The sequence below is a fragment of the Hemiscyllium ocellatum genome, chromosome 10 (assembly GCF_020745735.1).
Source record: "Hemiscyllium ocellatum isolate sHemOce1 chromosome 10, sHemOce1.pat.X.cur, whole genome shotgun sequence".
Lineage (NCBI taxonomy): Eukaryota > Metazoa > Chordata > Chondrichthyes > Orectolobiformes > Hemiscylliidae > Hemiscyllium > Hemiscyllium ocellatum.
In genome coordinates, this window is record NC_083410.1 from 33456415 (window position 1) to 33481108 (window position 24694).

At 40.7% G+C, this 24694-nt stretch overlaps 1 protein-coding gene across 1 annotated transcript in view; it reads right to left on the bottom strand.

The window, feature by feature from the left end:
* srbd1 (S1 RNA binding domain 1) overlaps positions 1-22227 on the bottom strand; it is a 265465-nt gene extending 243238 nt beyond the window's left edge. The window contains exons 1-7 of the mRNA XM_060830869.1: positions 21859-22227; positions 16285-16352; positions 12893-13130; positions 6744-7070; positions 4523-4689; positions 3495-3612; positions 1048-1186 (exon numbers count right to left, since the gene is read on the bottom strand). Of these exons, the coding sequence (XP_060686852.1) occupies positions 1048-1186; positions 3495-3612; positions 4523-4689; positions 6744-7070; positions 12893-13130; positions 16285-16352 (1057 nt within the window). The 5' untranslated portion in view covers positions 21859-22227. The remainder of the gene's footprint in view (positions 1-1047; positions 1187-3494; positions 3613-4522; positions 4690-6743; positions 7071-12892; positions 13131-16284; positions 16353-21858) is intronic.
* Positions 22228-24694: the final 2467 nt, after the last annotated feature.

Here is a 24694-nt window from a genome sequence, read left to right on the forward strand (position 1 = left end):
CTTTGAATAATGTCTTTTAAAATTATAATACCCATCTTAACACAAAATACCAGATAAACTGTGCACTAAATTCAAAAGTTATGTATGGAGAGATATTAAGGACAGGGTGATTAGTTTAAATTCACATTCAAACTACATCTTCAATAATACATCAGATCTCTCTGTTACACTGAAGTGAAAGCTCAGATTCTAGTCTTGAACCCACTAAAATTAAGAGAGCTACATTACAAATGTGTATCCAAATTATATTGTACAAAGTATTTAGCCATGTATGCTTATCAATCTCAGACAGCACGGTGGCTCAGTGGTTAGCACTGCTGCCTCACAGTGCCAGGGACCCGGGTTCGATTCCAGCCTCGGGTGACTGTCTGTGTGGAGTCTGTACATCCCCCGTCTCCTCTGGCTTCCTCTCACAATCCAAAGATGTGCAGCTCAGGTGAATTGGCCATGCTAAATTGCCCATAGTGTTAGGTGCATTAGTCAGGGTTAAATATAGGTTAGGGGAACGGGTCTGGGTGAGTTACTCTTTGGAGGATTGGTGCAGACTTGTTGGGCTGAAGGGCCTGTTTCCATACTGTGGGGAATCTAATCTAAACCTTCTCTCCAGCTTATATTGCAACAAATTCCGATGGTCCAACTCTACTGTCCTACTCCCAGAATTGCCTTAACTTTCAACAATAAATGCTGTAAAAACCAGTGTTAAAATAACAAAAAGGATTCATATGACTTTTAAATATTTTAATGGCATCTACACATCTGGGTCCAATTCATCACACTCCTTGAGCACTTCGTCTCAACTCTCCGCATGGAGTTTCTCACATAAGTTGACTAAGTTTATTTCGCAATACAAACTGGTCTACGCAGAGCAGAATACAATTTTCTTCGCTGCATTAGAGCTAAAAGGAAAATCATGACTTAATAAAATACATAAAAATCATTAAGGGCCTATGACAATTGTTCTAACAATGATACTTCAAGCTTCCTGCCATCCCCACAACTACGCCACTTAAAGTGAAAGATATAATGAAATTGAAGTTGAAAACTCACCCTTTATGTTTGCTTTAATGTAATTATTCAGATTAAGTTCTCCCGGACGGTCAATCAGTAGATTTGCTGCCGGTTCTAAGCCAAGCTGACGTGCCTGCTGAGCTTTTGTCTTCTTACTTCCACTTTTATAAGGAGCAAACTGAAAACAGACAAGCAATGATTTAGACGATTGCAAATTGTAATTCAAGCAAATAAATTGCAAGTTATGCAGAAACATAACAACTTTGTTAAATCTGTTTTTGAAATAAAGAGTCAAGTATAGCACTAGGTTGGGTTAGCAGATCAAAGTACAAAATTAAAAAGTTATAAAATATTGTTGTCTACAACTTTAACAGTGCCAAGAAGAGAAACGTATTGCCAAAGCTTATGTTTTACACTCAGAACTTAAATTTCAGATGGTCATAACAATCTATACCAAAGAAAAAAGGATGCTGATTGGTTAGCAAGTCAATTCTGATTGGCTGAAGCACTGCCACAAAAAAAAAGTTGTAAACTGCAGGGTCTTCAACTTCCTAAGTAATTCAGAAAATGTCTCTGGCTTAAACATATCCCTAAATTAAAGCAAGGAACTGCGGTTGCTGGAAATCTGAAACCAAAACAGAAATTGCTGGAGTAACTCAGCAGGTCTGGCATCTGTGCAGAGAAACTCCAGTTCACAATTCGGGTTCAGTGACCTGTTCTGAAGAAGGGGAATTGTGTGGCGACACATGCTACAAGACTGGCCTCTTCAACAATCCTGTAAATACAACCTTAACCATCTGCTCATTTGCAAGCTTGGTTCAGAAATAGAGCCCACCAAGCATATCCTGAGTAGCAATAGTTATCCTGATTAATAATTGCTTGCTGTGAATCACGCAAACTCATGAAAGACCCAAATACCACCTTTCCAAACCTGAAAGTTACTCACTCTACCTCAAACTGCCCTGATATCTCAAAGTTTGAACAACAGATTAAGCGAGCTTTTTCACACCAGTACTGGGCGGCGTCTATGCAAGCAGTATTTTTCCTTAACAGGAACGACTGTCAGTCCAAAAAGATATTTTGCCTACCACACATTTAAGCAATGTCTTGAATTTCAGTCCCAGCAAAATGGCAAGTGTATAGGCTGCATATCCCAGCAATGCACTAACTCTATCAAACACCATATTCATTCAGTTGTTCATAATAGCAGGGTGGCAACCACACTTAATTGGCCCATGTTTGCAAAAACTAAATTAAAATGTTGGCTGTTCAATGTGATTCTTCAACCAGGCAACACAATGAACAATCCAAAGTATCGTAACTGCCACACCATGTCACAAAGCTAGTGCTTTTTCTAAAAAGTTATTCCTTTTCTTAAGGATACAGTGTACTTGGCTTTCTTTCAGATGGGTCGTAAAAAAAGACCAGACTCTGAATCAGCTGAAGTGGTACAGGAATGAAATGGATATTGGGAGGACCTTTATTTGTACATAAACAGATGAGATCTTAGACCAAAGCTTTTATGCTTTACAAGTAACCTGTATCATGAAAGGGGAGTGGTCAGTCCTGGAAGCTGAATTCTGGTTTTCAGTCAGTTGTAGCAGAGTCTGTATGGAAGGAGGCTGGAAACCTCGCTCTCTCTCTCTCTGTGCACTGCTGTTTTGACCTACTTGTGCCATGGTTTATAGGGTGCGCTAAAGCACGTGTGTGTTTTCAGAACAGTATAATTAAGTCTAGTTTGGATAGACTGAGTTCTGTGGGTATTCTATATTCTGTTCTTTGTGTTTCATTCCATAATTTTGTGAATCAATTTTTGTCTACTTTAAAACCTGGTAGCCAACCTACCCAACCTACTCCAGATAAATTTCACTGTACACTTACCGAAACAAATAGCAAAGTTACGGTTTGGGCTGCCTGCTTAAGAATGTTTATGAGTAATCTGGCCTAGTCCATAACAACTAATAACTAATGCAAGATAATCAGTCACGCTCATCATGTGGGTCATTTACACTTGCTAGAAGTGACATACATTCAAGCTTCGCAATCCATTCTCTGTATAAAAAAATAAATATATTCAAGGTGCCCTGTATTATTTTGTTGTGATCGTTTGGAATTCTTACTTCTGCCATGACGAGCAAAATGATTATAGTTATTACATAAAAGTATTACTCAGTTTCCATTCGTAGTTATAACCACTAATCAGAAATGCAAAAATAATTCAAAGGATCAGAAATGTGAATTCAGAAAAAAAGTGCATAGGAAATTTAGTTCATACAACTGCTGGGCAGTTTGTGTGAATCAATTGAAACCAAATTTTAAATAAATCAAACGTAATTTAGACAAATTGCTTTGAAACTAGATATTCACAAACTAAAATAAATAAATCAGGAATAAAACAAATGTTCTAAGCTTACTTTTGTTTTTACAAAGATTACAAAGCAGACTCCTTTCGAAATGTGCACTTACAAACCAACTATTTTACTAACCACATGCTCCACTTCTTCCACAGTCTGGCAGTTCAACAAAGCTTTATTTAAAAATGGTGTAAGTTTTTCTTCTTTTGCTAATTTCTGGATGGCTGTGTGTGCTTTCTTTATTACTGTGCTAAAATAAAAAATAAATACCTTTAGTAACATAATGGTTTAAGGACTTCACACAAAAACTGGTCTGTGCAACTGATTCCCATCAAACAGGTAATTTAATAAAACTCAACCTGACCTGATGATTGCTGGCAACACAAAAGACTTGGCTGAAGCTGTTTAACGCCCAAAACTGGGAAGGTACTGAGCTGCCAGAAGAGGGCTTTTCAGATACTCTGCAGGTCAGGAGTGGGGATCATGAATGGAAGAAAAGGATTGTGCAGAATGCCATCTTCTGGTACAAGATGAAACAACTACAATATCCAGAAAACAGCAGTCAGCCACTGTGGAAGAACGTCAATATCCAATTCATCCTTTGCCTCAAAAAGTTCTGATCTTCATTTCAGTTACTCAAAACTTCAACTTAAGAAAACCAAATACCTTCAACTTATCACAAATAGTTGTGCATTTTAATTATATTTTGTTAGATACAGACTACATTTGCACTGTATCCAATCAAAATTAATGCCCATGGATTACGAACACAAATGCTAATGTTGTTACTTGGGTGAACTAAAATACCTTAAAGTCATCTTTCTGAATTTTGTAGATTGTCAATCCTTCTATCCTGGGATGTTATTTCTGGTTTTAATTGCATAACATACTTTTAGTTTAGTTTTCCTCAGTAAGTTCAAAATAATAACATTCATATAACTAGATCCAAACTTTTATTACTGCACTAAAAAAGCCAAAAGAAAAAGTAGGCAAACTCCATTTAATACTTGCTTCTATAATTAAATCTACAACTATAGGCAAATATTTCTCAAAAAAAAACCTCAAAGAAACCATATTTGAAGAAACTCTTCAAAACAAAAAAAAAATATTGTTTAAGGGAGGACATAGTACAATGTTTCTTTATTGCTCAAGTTTCTTACGTCAATTCTTCGAGTGTCTGTTGTACTTCTCGTAAAGTATCAGCGTCCATGTTATTGGTAAGTTCTTTTCGATATCGGGCAATAAATGGAATAGTGTTTTCTTCCTTAAATAGACGAATGACATTTGCACAAGCCCATGCATCTGTATTTGTCCTCTCAGACAAAACCTAGAGGTACAACAGGTCCTATTAATATATCTATGGGTTCAAGTAACACTGGAGTCACACTGCTACACACATTATTGCCTCCTTAGATTAGAAGATTATTGAAAATATATAAACATCTCACGGTATCATACATGTTAGGTCAATCAAGAGAAGTTGGTCCAATGCTCCATTGCAAGTGCAATGTAACACTTGCACTTACTGTAACAAATAGGAGGCCTTGAAGATTAAATTAAAAAATGCCAGAGCATAGATGAAGGAGGTCAAGTGACCTGTTGTCTGCCCAATAGTAAGCCTGAGTAATTTGATAGTTAGAAATCAAAGGAACGTAGATTGTGAGCTGTGAAGATGAAGCAAGGTATTTACACTTGAAGACAATGGGGTTTACAAGGAACGAATAGTGAATCTCCCAACATCACAGAAAGGTGTTAGAGGTATTGTGTGCTATAATTTATCCATTTACTCCTATTACATGAGCAACTTGCAATTCAGGGTAGCTAATTAGTATTTCTACATGGATAGATGACTAATATTTTAAATTCTTTGAGGAACACAGCAGAAGAAACCTATTTTGAGATCAGTTTACATACTATATTACAAATAAATGAACAGGTCAAGGTTCAGTGTGGTCAACAGTAAAAGGCACTTGGCCTTGTGAGCTACATAAGCCAAATATTAGACAAGGATGACCTCTAATCAGTAAGCCACATCTTGTAGCTTTCTCCAAATTCTAGGACACTCATTCTGACATGGCCAGGGGTGAGAAGAATCATCAGAATAGGCTACTGCCAGTGGTTATTTTAAGATATGTTTCAAAAACTGAAGGTGGTGCCCAGACAGAGCCAGGCAAACTTACAACTGGGCAAAATGAGGAAAATAGGAACCCATTGGAAGGTAAAAATAATGGTGTTCGCTAAAAGGGCTAATTCTATGGAGGGTGCAATAGGTGCATAAGGAGACTGTCAAAAGTTTTGTCATAGTTTATTTTAGTAATTTATTAACAGTAAATTTAAAATGTAAAGTCTGGTCAGATCATTCTTTCAGCTAACAACTGAAAGCTTGAATCTCTCAAAAAGAGATTGCAACAATGGCTTCATCCCAAACTCACCCCACCCTTTTCCACCACAGCCATAGTGTAACAAAAAGAAGCAGATTTAGCTGATAATATTTTGGCTGTTCTAAAAAGTGAAATTACCAACAAGAGCACTATTTTTGAGCAAATTATCCATTTCCTGGAATCACAAAGGCTGCCCATCCCAGCTACTGTTTAACAACAGTAGTATGCAGAAAACAAATGGGGCATTGGGAAGAACTTAAATTGAATGGGCTGCCAATACATACAGGGGTTGAAATCCAAAGAGACCATACTCTGAATAAATAATTTTGGAAGGATACAACAAAGGAGGCATTTTCTTTTTTAAAAAGTAGTATTTTTTGGATGTGGGTAACTATATCAAGATGACAGTTGACTTAATTGAAACCAACAAATTCACTGAAGCTTACCAATTGCCATGGTGGGACTTGAGCATTCAACCCTCAGAACTACTCAGTCCACTACATAACTAATCAGCTATAGCATCTGTTGTAAAGGAGAAGCATGGATTAATTTAAAATCAAGTTATAGCTTTAAGTTGGACGCAGTGCTGGAATTCAGAAGTCAATGTGTAAAATAGGTTTTGGTTTTACACTGCTGTAACCTTTTCATATCAAGCAATTATTTGGTGTAAACAACACAGTGTGGAGTAACAAGTCAGTAGTGAGGCAATGAATACTTTAGGGACTCTCGTGTCAGATAAGCAGCGATGCAACACATGTTCTACCTCATTTTATAATATCCTGTGAACTGAATACTAAAGGTAATTCAAGCACACAAGATAAATCTGTATTACTGCAACTATTTATTTTTTTAAAACTCTTCAAAACTCTAACTTTGACAATAATACTAATCCTCATGTGCTCATCACATAAACATTAATGGAACATAAACATTAGGGACATGAATAAACGAGCCTTTCAAGTCTGCTCTATCATTCATTAAGATCAACTGATGCGCATACCTGGGTTATATTCCAGTTCATTTGCGTTTCCCCAATTTCTACACATCCTCTTTGTAGTTTTACTGGCTTCCCATCTGGACAATTCTCAGTCTTCTGCTTTTTTAAAGCTGGTTCTTCCCATGTGAAAGACACATCCGGTTCTTCCTTGATTTTCCTGTTATCCAAATGTGTGCTTGTTGATGGTTGCTCCACTTTAACCACACAATGTTCATTTTCTTTTTTAATTTGTATTGCAGGTTGAGGAATCATCTGTTCCACGTTTTTAAAATTTTGCTTAATTTGCAAAGATAATTTATCTTCATTGTTATTCAATACTGGTGGTTGACCCTGTCAGATAAACAGCACATGAGATATACGGAGATGAAGCAAATCATTTGAAAACATTTACAGTTTAGTGTTAATTCTTGACAAACCTAACCAATCAATTTCACTACTTCCAAAAAACAAAATCAAATGGCACACACTACACTTTGTTTCCTGAGTTTAGTCAGAATATCAACAATGATCTACAAAAGGAGAACTGACTCCTGCTCTCCTGTTACTTTTTTATCCCTTGCAATTCCCAACTCTTGAAATCATGAATGCCTAATTGGACCTCTTATCACAATCCAGAAAATCCAGCACCCATTATTCATGTGTGTGTTGATTCAACGGTGATGGAATGGGAACAGCAATATCAAAACCATCCTCACTTATATTCTCAAAGGGGTGTGCTTAAGAAAGAAATCAGGAAGACAAAGAGGGTGTATGAGATAACATTGACAGATAAAGTTAAGGATAATCCAAAGAGGTTATATAAATACATTAAACGCAAGATGTAATTAGAGACAGGGTAGGGCCTCTTAAAGATCAAGGAGGTCGTCTCTGTGCTGAATCCGAGAAGATGGGAGAGATACTAAGTGAATATTTCAAGTCAGTTTTTACAGTGGAGAAAGAAATGGTGTCTAGAGAATGCAGAGAAATAAACTTTGATGTTTTCAAAACAGTTCACATTATAGAAGACAATGTTCAGGTGGTCTTAAGGAATATAAAAGTGGATAAATCTCCTGGATCAGATCTAAATGTATCCCAGATATTATGGGAAGTAACAGAGGAAACTGTGAAACCCTTTGCAGAAATATTTGCATCATCTTTAACTGTAGGTGAGGTGCCTTATGACCGGAGGGTGGCTAATGCTGTCCCTGTTTAAGAAAGGTTGTAAGGAGAAACCAGGAAACTATAGATCTGAGTCAGACTTCAGTTGTTGGTAAATTTTTGGAGGTGATTACAAAAGATAGGATTTATGGATATTTAGAGGGGCAGAAATTGATTAGGGACAATCAGCATGGTTTTCTGCAAGAAATATCGTGTCTCACCAGCCTGAGTGAGTTTTTTGATAATATTACCAAAAAGATTGATGGCAGCAATGCAGTAGATGCTGTTTATCTGGACTTTAATAAAGCCTTTGACAAGGTCCTGCATGGTAGACTAATTAGTAAAGTTAGGTCACATGGGATTCAGGGTGAGCTTGCCAATTGGATACATAATTGGCTTAAAGGTAGAAGATTGAGTAATAGTGGAGGGTTGCTTTTTGGACTGGATGCCTGTGACCAACGGTGTTCCACAGGGATCAGCTCTGGGTCCTCTTTTGTTTGTCAGTTATTTAAATGATTTGGATGAGCATGTAGAAGGTATGGTTAGTAAGTTTGTGGACAACATCAAAATTGTTGGCATAGTAGACAGTGAAGAAGGATTTTTAAGGTCACAAAAGAATCTTGATCAAATAGGCTGATAAATAGCAGATGGAATTCCATCTAGATAAAGGCAAGGTATTGCATTTTTGCACAACAAACAAGGACAGAACTTATCGAATTAATGGTAGGATCGTGTTGTAGAATGGAGGGACCTCGGGTATAGGTACATAATTCTTTGACGTTTGCATCAGATATAGTCAATGTTGTTTATAAAGGTGTTTGGCACACTTGCCTTCATTGCTCAGTCATAATCATAGAGATGTACAGCATGGAAACAGGCCCTTCAGTCCAAACTATCCATGCCAACCAGATATCCCAACGCAACCTGGTCCCACCTGGTCCATATCCCCCCAAACCCTTCCTATTCATACACCCATCCAAATGCTTGTTAAATGTTGTAATTTTACCAGCCACCTCCACTTCCTCTGGCAGCTCATTCCATACATGTACCACCCTCTGCGTGAAAATGTTGCCCCTTAGGTCTCTTTTATATCGTTCCCCTCTCACCCTAAACCTATGCCATCTAGTTCTGGACTTCCCGACCCCAGGGAAAAGATTTTGTCTATTTATCCTATCCATGCTCCTCATAATTTTGTAAATCTCTATAAGGTTACCCCTCAGCCTCTGACACTCCAGGGAAAACAGCCCCAGCCTGTTCAGCTTCTCCCTGTAGCTCAAATCCTCCAACCCTGGCAACATTCTCATAAATCTTTTCTGAACCCTTTCAAGTTTCACAACATCTTTTCGATAGGAACGAAACCAGAATTGCATGCAATATTCCAACAGTGGCCTAGCCAATGTCCTGTACAGCTGCAACATGGCCTCCCAACTCCTGTACTCAATACTTTGACCAATAAACGAAAGTATACCAAACGCCTTCTTCACTATCCTATCTACCTGTGACTCCACTTTCAAGGAGCTATGAACCTGCACACCAAGGTCTCTTTGTGCAGAGGACCTTACCGTTAAGTGTATAAGTCCTTTGAGCATAGGAGTTGTGAAGTCGTGTTGGAGGTTGTACAGGACAGTGGTGAGGCCTCTTCTGGAATACTATGTCCAATTCTGGTCGCCCAATATAGGAAGGACATTATCAAGCTGGGGAGAATTCAGTAGAGATTTACCAGGATGTTAAGGTGTATGGAAGGTTCGAGTTGTAAACGAAGGCTGGATAGGCTGAAATTTTTTTCACTGGAGTGTCGGAGATTGAGAGGCAACCTGATAGAAGTTTATAAAACAATGAGAGGTATACATGCAGTTAATGAGAGTTGTCTTTTCTCTGGATGGGGGATTTCAAGACTCTGGGGCACATTTTTAAGGTGAGAGGAGATAGATTTTAAAAAGGCATTGAGAGGCAATTTTTTTTAAACACAAAGAGTGGCTTACGTCTGCAATGAACTTCTTGAGGAAGTGTTAGATGTGGGTACAATTACAACGTTTAAAAGACATTTGGATAAGTACATGATTAGGAAAGATTTGGAGGGATATGGGTCAGGAGTAGGCAGGTGGAACTAGTTTAGTTTGGGATTATGTTCAGCACCGTCTGGTTGGACCAAAGGGTCCGATTCCATGCTGTATGACTAAAAGTCACATACACATTTTCAACAGGATAAATTGAACTGAATTTATTGTCAATTGTACCGAGGCACAGTGAAAAGCTTTGTCTTGCGAGCAATACAGACAGATCACAGAGTTAAATAGCATAAATACGTAAATAATAAGTAAACATCGGCAAAACAAAAATACAGGTACAGGTGATTGCTAAGAGTTTGTGAGTCCATTCAATATTCTAACAGTAGGGTAGAAACTATTTTGAAATCAGCTGGTGCGTGTTGAGGCTTCTGAACCTTCTCCCCGCTGGTAGAGGTTGTAGAAAAGCATTACCAGGATGGGGTGGATTTTCAAGAATGCTGGTGGCCTTTCCTCAACAGCGGGCCTGGTCGATGGATTCTACAGATAGGAGGTTGCCTTTGTGATTGTCTGGGCCAAGTTTACCACTCTGTAACCGTCTCCGATCTTGAATGGCAGAGTTGCAATACCAGGTAGCGATACATCCAGACAGAATGCACTGGATGGCACACCTGTAACAGTTGGCCAAATTTGCCAAATTTCCTCAGCTGCTTGAGGAAGAGATGACGTCATTGGGCCTAAGTAACCAGTGCATCCACATAAAGAGTCCAAGAAAGCTTGTTGTGGATAACGACTCCAATGAGTTTGACACTCTCCACTCATTCCACCTCTGTGCTATTAATGTGTAGGAGGTATAAGTAACATCTTGCCGAAAGTCAATAATGAGTTCCTTGATTTTGCCAGCATTGAGAGCTAGGTTGTTCTCAGTGAACCATTTTTCCAGGTCTTTCACCTCCTGCCTGTAGTCTGTTTCGTCACCATCCGAGATTTGACCGACTATGGTGGTGTCATCAGCTAACTTGTAAATGACATTAGTCTGGTATCTGGCGACACAGTCATGGATATAAAGAGAGTACATTAGGGGGTTGAGTACGTATCCCTGAGGGGCTTTAGTGTTGAGCATTAGTGAGGATGAAATATTATCCCCAATCATCACTGATTATGGCCTGTGGGTCAGGAACCCGAGGATCCAGTTGCAGAGAGTGGGGCTTAGTCCAAGATCATTAAGTTTAGTAATCAGTCTTGGCGGGATAATAGCCTTGAAGGATGAACTGTAATCAATGAGTAGGATTTTTATGTAGCTGTTCTTGGTGTCAAGATGTTCTAGAGAGGAGTGAAGGACAAGTGATACGGCATCCGACGTGGATCTATTGGTCCGATAAGCAAATTAGAGTGGGTCAAGAGTAGTGGGAATGCTGGAATTGATTAATGCAATACCAGCCTTTCAAAGCACTTCTTGACCATCGAAGTAAGGGCCAGTGGGCGGTAGTCATTGAAACATGCTGCATGAGCCTTCTTAGGCACAGGGATGATGTTGGCCCTCTTGAAACAGGCAGGGACAGTGGCCTCTGAGCATGCTCTGAGCGCACGGCCTGAAAACTAATCTGACCTCTGATGCAGTGACTGTTGGGACCAGGTTCGTCAGGACTAGTCAGAATAGGTATTACCTCTCTGCCGAAATTCTGCTCAAAGCGAGCACAGAAGGCATTGAGACGATCTGGGAGGGATGCGTCATCGTCTGCTATCTTGCACTGTCTCTTTATAGAACCTGCAATTGCTGTTTATCAGTCAGATGTGGGAGCTGCAAACATTTTCCCCTTCATAATCTAGGGTCCTGCCAGATTAATGTAACTGGGAATCAAAACATTTAACTGGATAAACAGCAGCTTGGAGTTTCCATGAGCACATTTTAAAAGTTAATTTATCAATTCTGCATGATCTTACAATTTGGATCTATCCACCATCATTCAACATTTTAACTTTATTTATAATTGTGGCAACTTTTTAATTATTTCAATTATTTTAAAGCATTTCAAAGTTGCAAATCTTTGTAAAAGAACATATCACTCATTATGTTGGGACATAAACCTATTTTAGCATGAACTAATTTTAAAAAAATAGATTAAACTTACGCCCAGAGTTCAAATATGCTTGGATACAAATATCCTGTCGCACCTACTTCCCTGAAGATTGACAATGTGAATGCTCAACTTTGTCTTTTCCTTATTCATCAACCCTTTGGCAGCTCATTGTTCGGTATTGCCAATATAAAGTGGAAGTCACAAGTCTTGAAATGTTATAAGCCAGAAATGTTAACTCAGTTTTTAGTCAACAGAGATCCCTGCATGATCTCCCAAGTATCTCGAGCTAGTTTCGATTTCAGTTCAGAGTTCTGGCATCTGCCGTATTTTGCCTTTTTGTCACAGGCTTTGTTCCCTAGCCGTGTTTGCTCAACCAATTTCACCAAGGACGACAATACATCACCAGCAATGAATGAAACGTAGGTGGAGAGAGGAGGGTGGTGGCAGTTGTTTGGATCTAGCGGGACTGACAATGTTTCCAATCAGGGATTTTTCTACAAATAACCAATTCTGAAGAGAGATAACAGCAAACTTTGGATGATTAAAAAATATAACATTCTCAGAAGAGGTGCTTTGGTGTACCAGATTGCAGACAGCTGGTAATATGATACTTGTTTATTCTGCTGACTTTCCCTACCCCACCATTAACTGAGATCTCTAAACAAAGGCATAGTGGAATCAAGATTTGTGACAGTCACTCTGAAGCAAGCTGCTTGAAGCTGAATTAAAAGGAGAGTTTGTTTTTCTTTTTCCCCCATTTTCCACTTTGCAAGAAGCAACTTTTACTTCCCACAGATGATACAACCATATTTCTCATCTTGGTTGTATGATCTCATATCTTATCATTCCACAGACAATATGTCAGTGCATTACCAGGATGCCCAAAAGTAAATATGCTCTTGAAACCTGACTGTGTACGTTTCCTTACCATTACAGTAGGATCCACTTTGGTCTTTTCTGGTGTTTTTTTCTTGTTCTTTTTAACTGCTGTCTTTTTTGGAGATCTTTTCACCGATGTCTTTTTTGTACCTGGACTTCCTGCTTTAGACTTGACTTGCCTTTTTGCAATCATTGGTTTTGCTGTAGATTTCTTTGGTTTCCTTGCAATTTTATTTTTTGGAATCCATTCTTCCTCCTCCTCTTCTTCAGAATCAGATTCAGAAGTTCTATGCAAAGATAATTATAGCCAATTCAATAGAAAATAATGTCAGATAAAAGAATACTTTCCATTCCATTCTCTTTCTTTTCCAAATGCAGTGACTCATGCTCTGTGGACAACCGCCATACTGTACACTGCGAAAGCTAACTCATTCAAGTCACCTATTCTTGAGCTACAGCTTAGGAAAGAAACCATCCAGCCGATTCAATTGCAGAAACATCATCAAATTTAACTGTCTATACTTTCCATCGAGGGTTAACTGGATTCTTTACAAAAGATTTTTGTTTGCTGAATCAGAGCAACCAGGATATTTACTACTAACTCGATTGATACTACCTAAATCAGGAAAATCAGCCAGTATTGCCCCATCCAAACAGCATGCTTGGAAATGTGTCTGGATAATTCAATATAAAAACATGGTTTTTTTTCTGCCCATTAGTATTGTACAGGGTGAAAAAGAACAATCTAGAATAATTCTTGGGTAATGCTGCAAAACATTCGATTTCATTGTAGAATTTTGAAATTATCAATCATTTGTAGTACATCATTAAACCCCAGTTCTTAGCAGATAATCATATCTCACTGTCAGGATAAAACAAATATAGTTCAAGGTGTTATGCATTTCTTTTATTTAGGGTTTACAGTAACGGCCCCAACACAAGTATTCCTTGACCTCCAAGCTCAGAGAGATCAGTCCTAATTTCTACGATACAGGCTGTGGGTTTCGACTACCAGCTGATCCCAATCCATCACTCTCAAGTCTCTACAGCAAAAGTATTACTTACTTACAGTGTGGAAACAGGCCCTTCGGCCCAACAAGTCCACACCGACCCGCCAAAGCGCAGCCCATCCATTCCCCTACATTTACCCTTTACCTAACACTACGGGCAATTTAGCATGGCCAATTCACCTAACCTGCATATCTTTGGACTGTGGGAGGAAATCGGAGCACCTGGAGGAAACCCACGGGGTATCTCTATTCACAATTTATATATATTAAACAGAAGGCATTATCACATTTTTGTCTAAGTACATATATGGTCTGTGATACAGCACATAAAAAAGTCTAATGCCAGTGATCAGATAACCCCAATTTGGCTAACACCTTCATTCATGTGTTGACTTCTGCTTGTTCTGCCTGACCCATCACATGCCTATCCAATACTGTTCTTATTTTGATGACCTAACTGCCTCTAGTGTCATTTCATGGAACGCATTTCATTCAACTTGCAACATGTGTGGGATTTTGGAAGCACTTAGAAGAACAGCCATGTCAGTATCAGGGTAGCTTGTGGCTTTATGACAGTTTCCCAAGGCAATGGGATCCAAACTGGCCCTGCTCAAAAAAAAAAATCAGGGTTATCAACATATCACTTTATGCACCCAAAATCTCTTTTTGTGATGTTAGACATCACTTTGCCTTTTCCCTCCCATTTCCCACTATCTCAACACACCCTACCCTGACAGAAAAAAATAGTATTTTCATTGCCAACTAGCTCCAATCTTTACATGACAGTTTTGAATGAGATAAGAATTTGTTGAAAAAGATTTGGGTGACTTTAGCCACTGTGATCAGTGTTGGGGCCAACAATTATGTTCAATATACATTAATGACCTGTACGATGGAAGTGAATTTACTAGCGCCAAGTTCAAAGATGACACAAAAATAGGTAGGAAAGGAAGCAGTGATGATGACACAGTGTCCACAGCCAGCATAAGTGAGTGGATAAAAACTTGACCTATGGAATATAATGTCGGAAAATTTAAGCTTATGTATTTCGGCAGAAAGAACCGATCAGAATACTATTTGACATGAAGAAAGAATGCAGAAATGTGCAGAGTAGGTTCACTTAGCCAACTGTGGGTTTTGAGAGTTTTTTTTAAATGAGGAGAGGTTAAGTGGTCTGGGTGCTTTGGAGTTTATAAGAATGAGAGAAGACCATATTAATACATGCAAGATCCTTAGGGAAGATGTTAGGATAAATGCAGACAGATTGATTGTGGGAGAATCTAGGTCCAGAATCTTAGGTGAAGAGTCATCCTTTAAGACAGAGGTCACGGGGAATGTCTTCTCTCAGAGGGTAGTGAATCTGTAGAAGTGTGTGGACTGAATCATTAAGTATATTCAAGACTGAAATACTCAGTTTTAAATCAGGAAGAGAATCAAGGATTAAGGGGGAAAAAAAGTAAAGTAATGCGAAGTTGACAATTATCAGATTAGCCGTTAGCTCTTGAATGGCACAGCAAGTTTGATGGGCTGAATGGCCAAAGTCTGCTTCTACATCTCTTTGTTTAATCCTAACCACTCAAATACATTTTATTGTTTTAAGTATATGTACACAGGCCCACTGTGCCAGGAAGAGAAAGGCTCTCTGTGACAGATCACAGGAGTGCAGTGATACAAGTGCCCCACAAATTGTCTGGCTCTCACTACCAGCCAGCTGCAATTTTCTGCAAAGTTCAGGCATTCAGCTGATGGGGCCTTGGACTGCTACACTGAGGATGGTTGAGAAAGGATACTCACCACATGCCAATTTCAGTCCTAGTTTATAGTCATTATTATGGTTGATGAATTTTTACAAAATAAAAATCTTGAAAATTCATCATTTAAGCAGTTTTCATATATCAATACATATACATATTTATATAAAGGCAAACATTAAGCACAAAAAATGTTAATTAAAAATACTTGATTCTTAACTGAAAACAGACTGATACAAATAGTAAAAAATGAGGTCTGCAGATGCTGGAGATCACAGCTGCAAATGTGTTGCTGGTCAAAGCACAGCAGGCCAAGCAGCATCTCAGGAACAGAGAATTCGACGTTTCGAGCATGAGCCCTTCATCAGGAATATTCCTGATGAAGGGCTCATGCTCGAAACGTCGAATTCTCTGTTCCTGAGATGCTGCCTGGCCTGCTGTGCTTTGACCAGCAACACATTTGCAGCTGTGATACAAATAGTAGCTTATCACTGCAGATTGATGCACAACAGGTCTTGTAAGTAGGTGTCATTCAATTTTATAAAGATTACATTTTAAACAAAACAAATTAAAACAATCTAATGCATTGAAAATCAAATGTTTAACTATTCATCTTGTAAACTCAGAAGGAATGCTTACTACAAGTTTAAAATTTCAACTGTTTGAAGAACTGCACTTACGCATTAAGAAATGAATCATCATCTTCTGAAAATGGTCGCTTTTGACTCAACTTTGTTATTCCCGACATCTGTAAATTAATTTGAACCAGTTTCATTTTAATCTGGAAAATGAAATTCATTTCACTTGTAAAGTAATTAAGTTAAGCAATGAAAGTAAGCAAGCAACACTCCATTACTGACACACTGTGCTGAATTTGATGTTTGTCATCAGCTGGTTTTTCTCTCTTTTTTTCCTTAAATATTCGAGCATCAGTTGCAACATTCCAATTAAAATGCACAATTCCCAAATAAAGTATTTTGAAAATTCATCTTCAATTTTTCCTCTTCACTGAATAAGAGTTGCCTCTCCTCATATGGTCTTGTGCCAGTTACCCTTTTTATTTCTAAATCCTTATTACTAACTTTATAAATTACCAAATACAATATTTTGATCTTAGATATGATTACGTGCAGAGGTGAATTATTAAATTTGCTTCCTCACAGACAAATTACGTAATATTTCAGTCATACATTACTTTTTTTGTTTGCAGGTCCTACTTAGGCATAAACCACTAAGGAAGAAAGCAGATGGTGAGCAAACAACCAGATTTTAAATTAAATTATATTGGAGATTTTAGATATTTTTAAATCAACCTGCTCAGAGGTATCATGGCAGAGACCATGATTGGACTCAGGCAGGACTTGAATCCAGACCTCTAACCCAGAGGTAGGAACACTGCCACTGGCCACAAAAGTCCAATTCTTAAGTACATAAATTTACAACAAAACATTTGCAAATCTCAAATGGTTTTTGCTATTTAAAATCAAAGTATAAAGACCTGAGGGGGTAACTTTTCTTTTATACAGACAGTGTGGAATGTGGAATGAACTGCCAGAGGAAATGGTAGAGCAGACACAGTTACAACATTTAAAAGACATTTGGATAGGTACCTAAATAGGAAAGATTTAGAGGGATATGGGCCAAATGCAGGCAGATGGGACTAATTTAGTTTGGGAAACTTAGTCAGCATGGATGAGTTGGACTGAAGGGTCTATTTCCATGCGATATAACTCTATGGCTCTGTTAAACATCCAAATACAGCATGACCTGAACATTTAGGCTTGAGCTGTTAGTGGCAAGTGACATTCAAACCACACAATGGCCCTTGATTTTCAACAGCACTACCATCACTGCAGCCACACAATCAACCGTGATGTTCATCGACACATCCAAGTTATTACCATTGACAATATGCTGAACTGGACCAGTCAAAAAAAACGTTGCAACTACAACAGAAGGCCAGAGGCAAGGAATTCTACAGAAAATTACTCACTTCCGGATTCTTCAAAGCCTTCCTCCATCTAAAAGACCAAAGTCCAAATTGATGGAATATTCTCTACCTGCCTCGAGTGCAGCTCCATAAACACCAAGGAGCTTAATACCATTCAGGAAAAAGCAGCCTACTTGATTGCAACTGTTTGCCAGCATTTGATGAGGTGCCAACTTCTACTGTCTAGATGGTGAAGGAAAATGTGTGGGAATATTACCATCCAAGAATTATCCATCACTGGCACTGATTATAATTCTGGAACTCCAATCTTAACAGCACTGTAGGTGTTCCACACTACATACGCTGCAGAAATTCAAGGTGGTCGCTGACAACACACAGGTCTACCCCACCACCAACCCTCAATCCCTCTCCTCTTTCAGAATTGTCATGGTAATTTTGTTTGTTTTCCAATCCTAGATAATTGGAAATATCCTGTGCTTAAATACTTGAAAATATTAGCAAGTTTTGAAAATATCAAAGCTATTGTCTTCACTCCCTGCCATAAGTTGCTTTGAAGAACTTTCTCTCCATGGCAGATTTATCTTTGAACCAGATGGGTCATCACAACTTTTGATTTCACATTCGACCCCAACTTGGAAAACCTTCTGTCAAGATTGGAGTGGTGCTAAAAAAGCACAGCAGGTCAGGCAGTATCCGAGGAGCAGGAAAATCGACTTTTCAGGCAAAAGCCCTTCCTGACGAAGGGCTTTTGCCCGAAAAGTCGATTTTCCTCCTCCTCGGATGCTGCCTAATGGGCTGCACTTCTTTAGCACCACTGCAATCTTGACTCTGATCTCCAGCATCTGCAGTACTCACTTTGCCTTGGAAAATCTTCTGCTGAAACCTTTTCCCTTGTGTTTGTTAGCTTTATGTTAGACTATTCCAGGATACTGTCTCTTGTTCTACCCTTTGCAATCTTGAGGATACTCGAAACTCCTATTCATGCCTTACTTGCACTGAGTTCCTATTCACCCATCACAGCTGTCCTCACTGACTTATAAAAATTTCTGGCTAAGCAATATCGTTTTGCTAAAACTCTCTTCCACAGCTTCATACAACCTTATGAAATAAGAACAGAAGTAGGCCATTCAACCCCTCGAGCTTGATCTGCCATTCAGTAAGACCAAGACTGGGTCTATCAGCATTTGAAATTCCACATTCCCATCTACTCTACCTCACCTCACACTTCTACCCGACTTAGAAAGATATTGCCGTTCCTTTGCTGTTGCTGGGTCAAAATGTTGGAATTCCCAACCCAGCAGCATTGTGGGTCAACCTACAACACAGTGGTTCAAGAAGACAGTTCATCACCACCTCCTCACAGGCAACAAGGGCGGAAGACAAATGCTGACCCAGCCAGTAACGCCCAAGTCCCATGAGTGTAAAAAAGAAAAGACTTGATTGAGTAAATGGCTGCTTCACCTGGAAGATGTGTCTTGAGCCTTGGATAATGATGTGGTAAATGGGCAAGTGCTGCATCTTCTACAAATGCATAGAAAAGTGCCATGGCGTCGGGGGAAGGTATTGTAAGTGGAGGAAGAGTTGACCACGATATCCTGGAGGAAAGAAACCATGCGGAGTGCTGACAAAAGAGGTGGCAGAAATGGCAGCTTATGGTTTTTTGACTGAGAAGGCTTGTGGTGCAGAAAGCAAGAACCTGAGAACCCTATCATTGTTATGGGAGTGGGGAATGGCTGAGGACAGAAGTGCAAAAAAAAGTATCAGACATGACTGAGAGCTCTGTAAACCATGGTGACAGTGAATCCTCGGTTCAGGAGAGAGGTGGACATTTGTGAGGGTCGCCCTGTGGAAGATACGACAGAGAAGGAGAATCAGGGAGAATGGGATGGAGTCCTTAGTGAAGCAGTCTGAAAGGATGAACAGTCAAGATAACTGTAGGACTTGATGGGTATGTAATGTAGCCAGTATATTCCCACATGTGGAAACAAAGATTTTGAGGAAGGAGAGTAAGCAAATCAGAAATGGGCCAGGTGAAAGTGAATGCAATGTAGACATTGCAAACAAAATTGATCATTTTTTCCAATTCCTGGCAAGAGAGAGAAGCAGCACCAATTATGTCATCAATGTACCAGAGCAAGAGCTATCCGGTGGGATATGAGTAATACTGGAGTAATGAATGTTCCACGAAGAGACAGGTATATCTGCAGCCTATGCAACATCCTTGGTCACACCTTTGAGCGGAAGAAAGTGAGGGGAGTTAAAGAACATGTTATTTAAAATGAGGATGGGCTCAGCTAGTCCGGTGGGAGATGGGGACAGTTCAGGCTTATGCTCAAGAAAGAAGCAGAGCGCACTCAGACCATCCTGATGGCAGACAGATGTGTAGAGTGATTCCATGGTAAAGAGGAAGCCCCTGGTGTAAGAAAACTGGAAATTCTGACACTGATATAAAGCATCAGATGATTCACATATGTAAGTGGAAAGGAATTGAACAAGGGCAGAGAAAATTGAGTTAGGTAAGAAGAAATAAGTTCAGTGGGGCAGGAACAGGCTGAAACGACTGATGTGACTAAGCAATCCTGTTTGTGGATTTTGGGAAGAAGGTAGAAGCAGTCTATCCAGGATTGGGATACTATGAGTTGGGAAGCTGTGGGGCAGAAATCCCCAGATTAAACAAAGACCACGGTCATTGAAACAATAGCTTGATGTTCACTGACATGGTCATGGTCCAGTAGGAGATAAGAGATGTCCAGGTAGAATAATGCAAGATACATACCATCAGCACCACCCATGTCAGCAATTTGATTACGAAGTCAGGGATAGATCTGCCTGGCCACCAATTTTAGTTACAAACTCGCTGACTCCCACAGTTACCTTGACTATACTTCCTCACACCCTGCTTCCTGCAAGGGCTCCATCCCATTCTCCCAGTTTCTCCAGCTACATTGCACCTGTTATGATAATGCCACCTTCCTCAGGGGAAGCCTTAGATGTTTCAGGGTTCCATGCTGTCGTGGTTGTCGGAGCCCTCAGCCATACTCAATCCATTCCTGCACTTTTTCTCTCACCCATTCCTTTCCCTCCCACAACAAAATTAGGTTCCCCTTGGTTTCCACCCCAGTAGCCTCCACATCCAAAGGATCACAAGATTTCCACCACCTCTTGCAAGATGCCACCACGAGATATACAAGACCATAAGTAGAAAGAACAAAAGTGGTAATCCCCCTCCCCTGCAGGATCAGTTCCCTCTGACACATGGCACATTCTGGCCCAGTCCTCCTCTGCACCCTACACATCCACACACTCCCACTGCATCTTCCCAGGCATTTGCAGAAGATAGAACACTTGCCTGTCTACATCCTCTCTCCTTCACTATTCACAGCCCCAGATACATCTTCCCAGTGAAGCAGCAATTTATTTACACTTCATTCAATCCAATCTACTGTATTTGTCGCATACAAGACACTTGCTTTTGCGTTGAGGAGACTAAGAGCAGACTGGGTAATCACTTTGCCAAATACCTACTCCCTATCCAAAAAAGTTACTCCAGGTTTCTCGCCCACCACCTACCTACCACTTCAACATACCTCAGTGTTCCCAAGCCAGCATTTTAGTCTAAGGCCAACTGCTGTCCGCCAACAAAGCTCAATGCAAGCTAGAGGAACACCACCTCAGTTTCTGCCTCAGTCCGTTATACAGCCTACAAGACTCAATATGGAGTTTAATAAATACAGAATGTGAACCCCCCCCCCCCAGTCTTTTGTTCACTCCCTTCCCCAGAGCCCTAGGTTCTGTCCTGTATGGGCTGCTCCCAGTATAGATAACCAATTTCAAACATTCACACTTCCCATTAGCAGCCCACCAAGCTATTATTTCTCTTTCAGCTTATTAGCAGCAATCACTTTTCTTTTTTCAGGACTTTCTCTGGGCACTACCTCCATTTGCTCTATTCTCCAGACCATCCACCCAAACTGTGATCAGTCTAATTTACCCTTCTTCAACTATCTTCAATTCTGACATAGATCACGAAGTCAAAACTTTAACTATTTTCTCTCTACAGATGTTGCCATACCAGCTGTTTCTCTGATACCTTTACTGTGTAAGGGAGAGGTAAAAGTTGCTTTTGATAGATACTTTGAGAAAGCGAGGGAGAGTAGCAGCTCGCAAAAGGTGACACCATCACTACTAATAGCATTCCTCTCTCCAAAGGTGCTCACACAAACACTGCTCCACTCCATCACCACTCTTCATTTACCAGATACTATTGTTCAATGAAGGAGATATCAGCGCTAGTAAAACTTACCACGATTATTTTCCACACAAGATCTCAGTATCGTCTCTCCAGGTCTCTGGTCTAGGTGCCTGTCAGCTGCTCTGTACCCACTGCCACTCTGTTTCTGGATTCTGCTTTGTCCCTGATGCCCCTCTATCAAGGTACTGCTCTGTTGGGATGTCACTCTGACAAAAGCCCACTTCTCTCAGGGTGCCGCTCTGCCCCTGGTGTCCTTCTCTCTGCACCCCAGAGCCCCTCTCTGAGTGTCACTTTGCCCCGGTGCCCCGCTCTCAGTGTACCAGCCCCTTCTCTCGGTGTACTGCTCTGCTCCCTAGTACCGCTTCCTCTCAGGATATTCCTTGTTCAGAGCCCGCTCACCGCGTCCACGCTGCTGCCTTGCTGCGACGTCAGTTCCGCCTACTGGCGTGATCCACTACGGTCAAAGACGAGGGGGAGACATTTCATATGCAAAACTTTTAATTTTCAGTTATTCTTGCTTACAGCAAAAATTACTATTGACAATTAATATTTCTATTCGTTATAAATATTTCAGTGTGAATCCATCCCAAGGCGCTCTAAAGTAAATATGAATACTGTACATCCCCTGCCATCTCTCCCTCGGTGTGGACTGCTCTGTTGACCCGCCATGGTTTGGGGGCGGGGTTATGAGTAGCGGCGCAGGCGCAGTGATTGTAGTGTGAGCCGCATCTGAGGTGAGGGGGAAGGTTTAACGTCCGACCTCGCGCAGACTGACCGCCCTCAGTAATTTCATCCTAACCCGCGTGACCCTCTGAACAATGCCAATGGCATGCTGGAAGCACACGTGACACTGAGGGGAACGGTTTGAGGCTTTGGACAGACACGTGGGAAACAGTAAATACATAACTGTTTGGTATTGTGTGTGGCTGAGTGTAAACGTTTGAACTGTTGGAAAGGTTGGGTTTTATTTAAGTTTCTAGTCCCTCTGCTTCAACAGTGTTAGTATTTTAGCAAAACGTAGGAGCAATTTGTTGCAGATTTTGCAATCTGTACTGAAAACAACAAATGCTGGAGATCACAGTGGGTCAGACAGCATCCAGCACCCTCTAGTTTTAACTCTAATCTCCAGGATCTGCAGTACCCACTTTCACCCATCCATGGAGAGAGAGCAAGCTAAGGTTTCAAGCCTGGATGATTCTTCATCTGAAGTAAAGTGTGCAGCGTTTATCCTGCAGTTGGGGTGGGGATGGTAGGTGCACAGTGCTTGGGAGGGTTAAAGGATTTTAATCATTCAGATTCAGTGAATTGAGAATGACAGGATAATTGTGTGTCTAACTGCCAGGCTGGAAAGGACAGGCAATCCCATTAGGGTGTTGGAAGGGGTGAGAGGACATGGTGACAGCGAATGTAACAAGCAACGCTGAAACGGGAGTCAAAAATGTGTGGTGCTGGGAAAGCACAGCTGGTTAGGCAGCATCCGAGTAGCAGGAGAGTCAACATTTCAAGCATAATCTCTTCGTCATGAATGTGGGGGTGGCCCAAGGGGTCTGAGAGATAAATGGGAGGGGAGTGGTGCTGGAGGGAAGGTAGCTGGGACTGCAGTGGGTCGATGAATGTGGGGTTGATAGATTAGAGAAGAGGGTGAAGTGGGATAGGTGGAAGATGGACAGGTAGGAGTGTACAAGAGGGTGGTGCCGGGTTGAAGGGTTGGATCTGGGCTAAGGTGGGGGGAGGGGAGATGAGGAAACTGGTGAAATTGACATTGACTCCGTGTGGTTGGAGGGTCCCAAGGCAGAAGTTGAGGTGTTCTTCTTCCAATCTTTGGGTGGCTAAGATTTCCCGGTGGAGGAGGCCTAGGACTTGCATGTCTTTGGCAGAGTGGGACGGGGAGTTCAAGTGATGAACAACAGGGCAGTGGGGTTGTTTAGTGCGTGTATCCCAGAGATGTTCCCTGAAACATTTCACAAGTTGGCATTCTGTCTCCCCAGTGTAGAGGAGACCACATTGATAGCAATGGACACAGTAGATGAGGTATTTGGAGCTACAGGAAAATGTCTGCTGGATGTGGAAGGATCCTTTGGATCCTTGGATGGAGGTGAAAGAAGAGGTGTGGGTTCAGGTTTTACACCTCTTGCAGTAGCAAGGGAAGGTACCAGGAGTGGAGGATTGGTTGGTGGGGGGGGGCATGGACCTAAGGAAGAAGGGATTCACGGAGGGAATGGTCTCTGTGGAATGCTGAAAGGGGTGGGGGAGGAAATATATCAATGGTGGTGCAGTCTGACTGTAGGTGGTGGAAATGGTGGTGGAATGTGCATTATATCCAGAGGTTGGTGGAGTGGAAGGTGAGGACCATGAGGGTTCTGTCCTTGTTGTGTTTGGAGGGTTGGAGTTCAAGGGTGGAGGTGCAGGAAGTGGAGGAGATGCACTGGAGGGCATTGTTGACCACATGGGAGGAGAAATTCCAGTCATAGAGATATACAGTACAGAAATAGACCCTTCAGTCCACCTTCTCCATGCTGACCAGATATCCCAACCCAATCTAGTCCCACCTGCCAACACTCGGCCCATATCCCTCCAAACCCTTCCTATTCATATACCCATCCAGGTGCCATTTAAATGTTGCAATTGTACCAGCCTCCACCACTTCCTCTGGCAGCTCATTCCATACTCTCTGCGTGAAAATGTTGCCTCTTAGGTCTCTTTTACATCTTTCCCCTCTCACCCTAAACCTATGCCCTTTAGTTCTGAACTCCCCCACCCCAGGGAAGAGGCTTAGTCAATTTATCCTGCCTGTGCCCCTCATGATTTTATAACCTCTATAAGGTCACTCCTCAGCCTCTGATGCTCCAGAGAAAATAGCCCCAGCCTGTTCAGCCTCTCCTTAAAG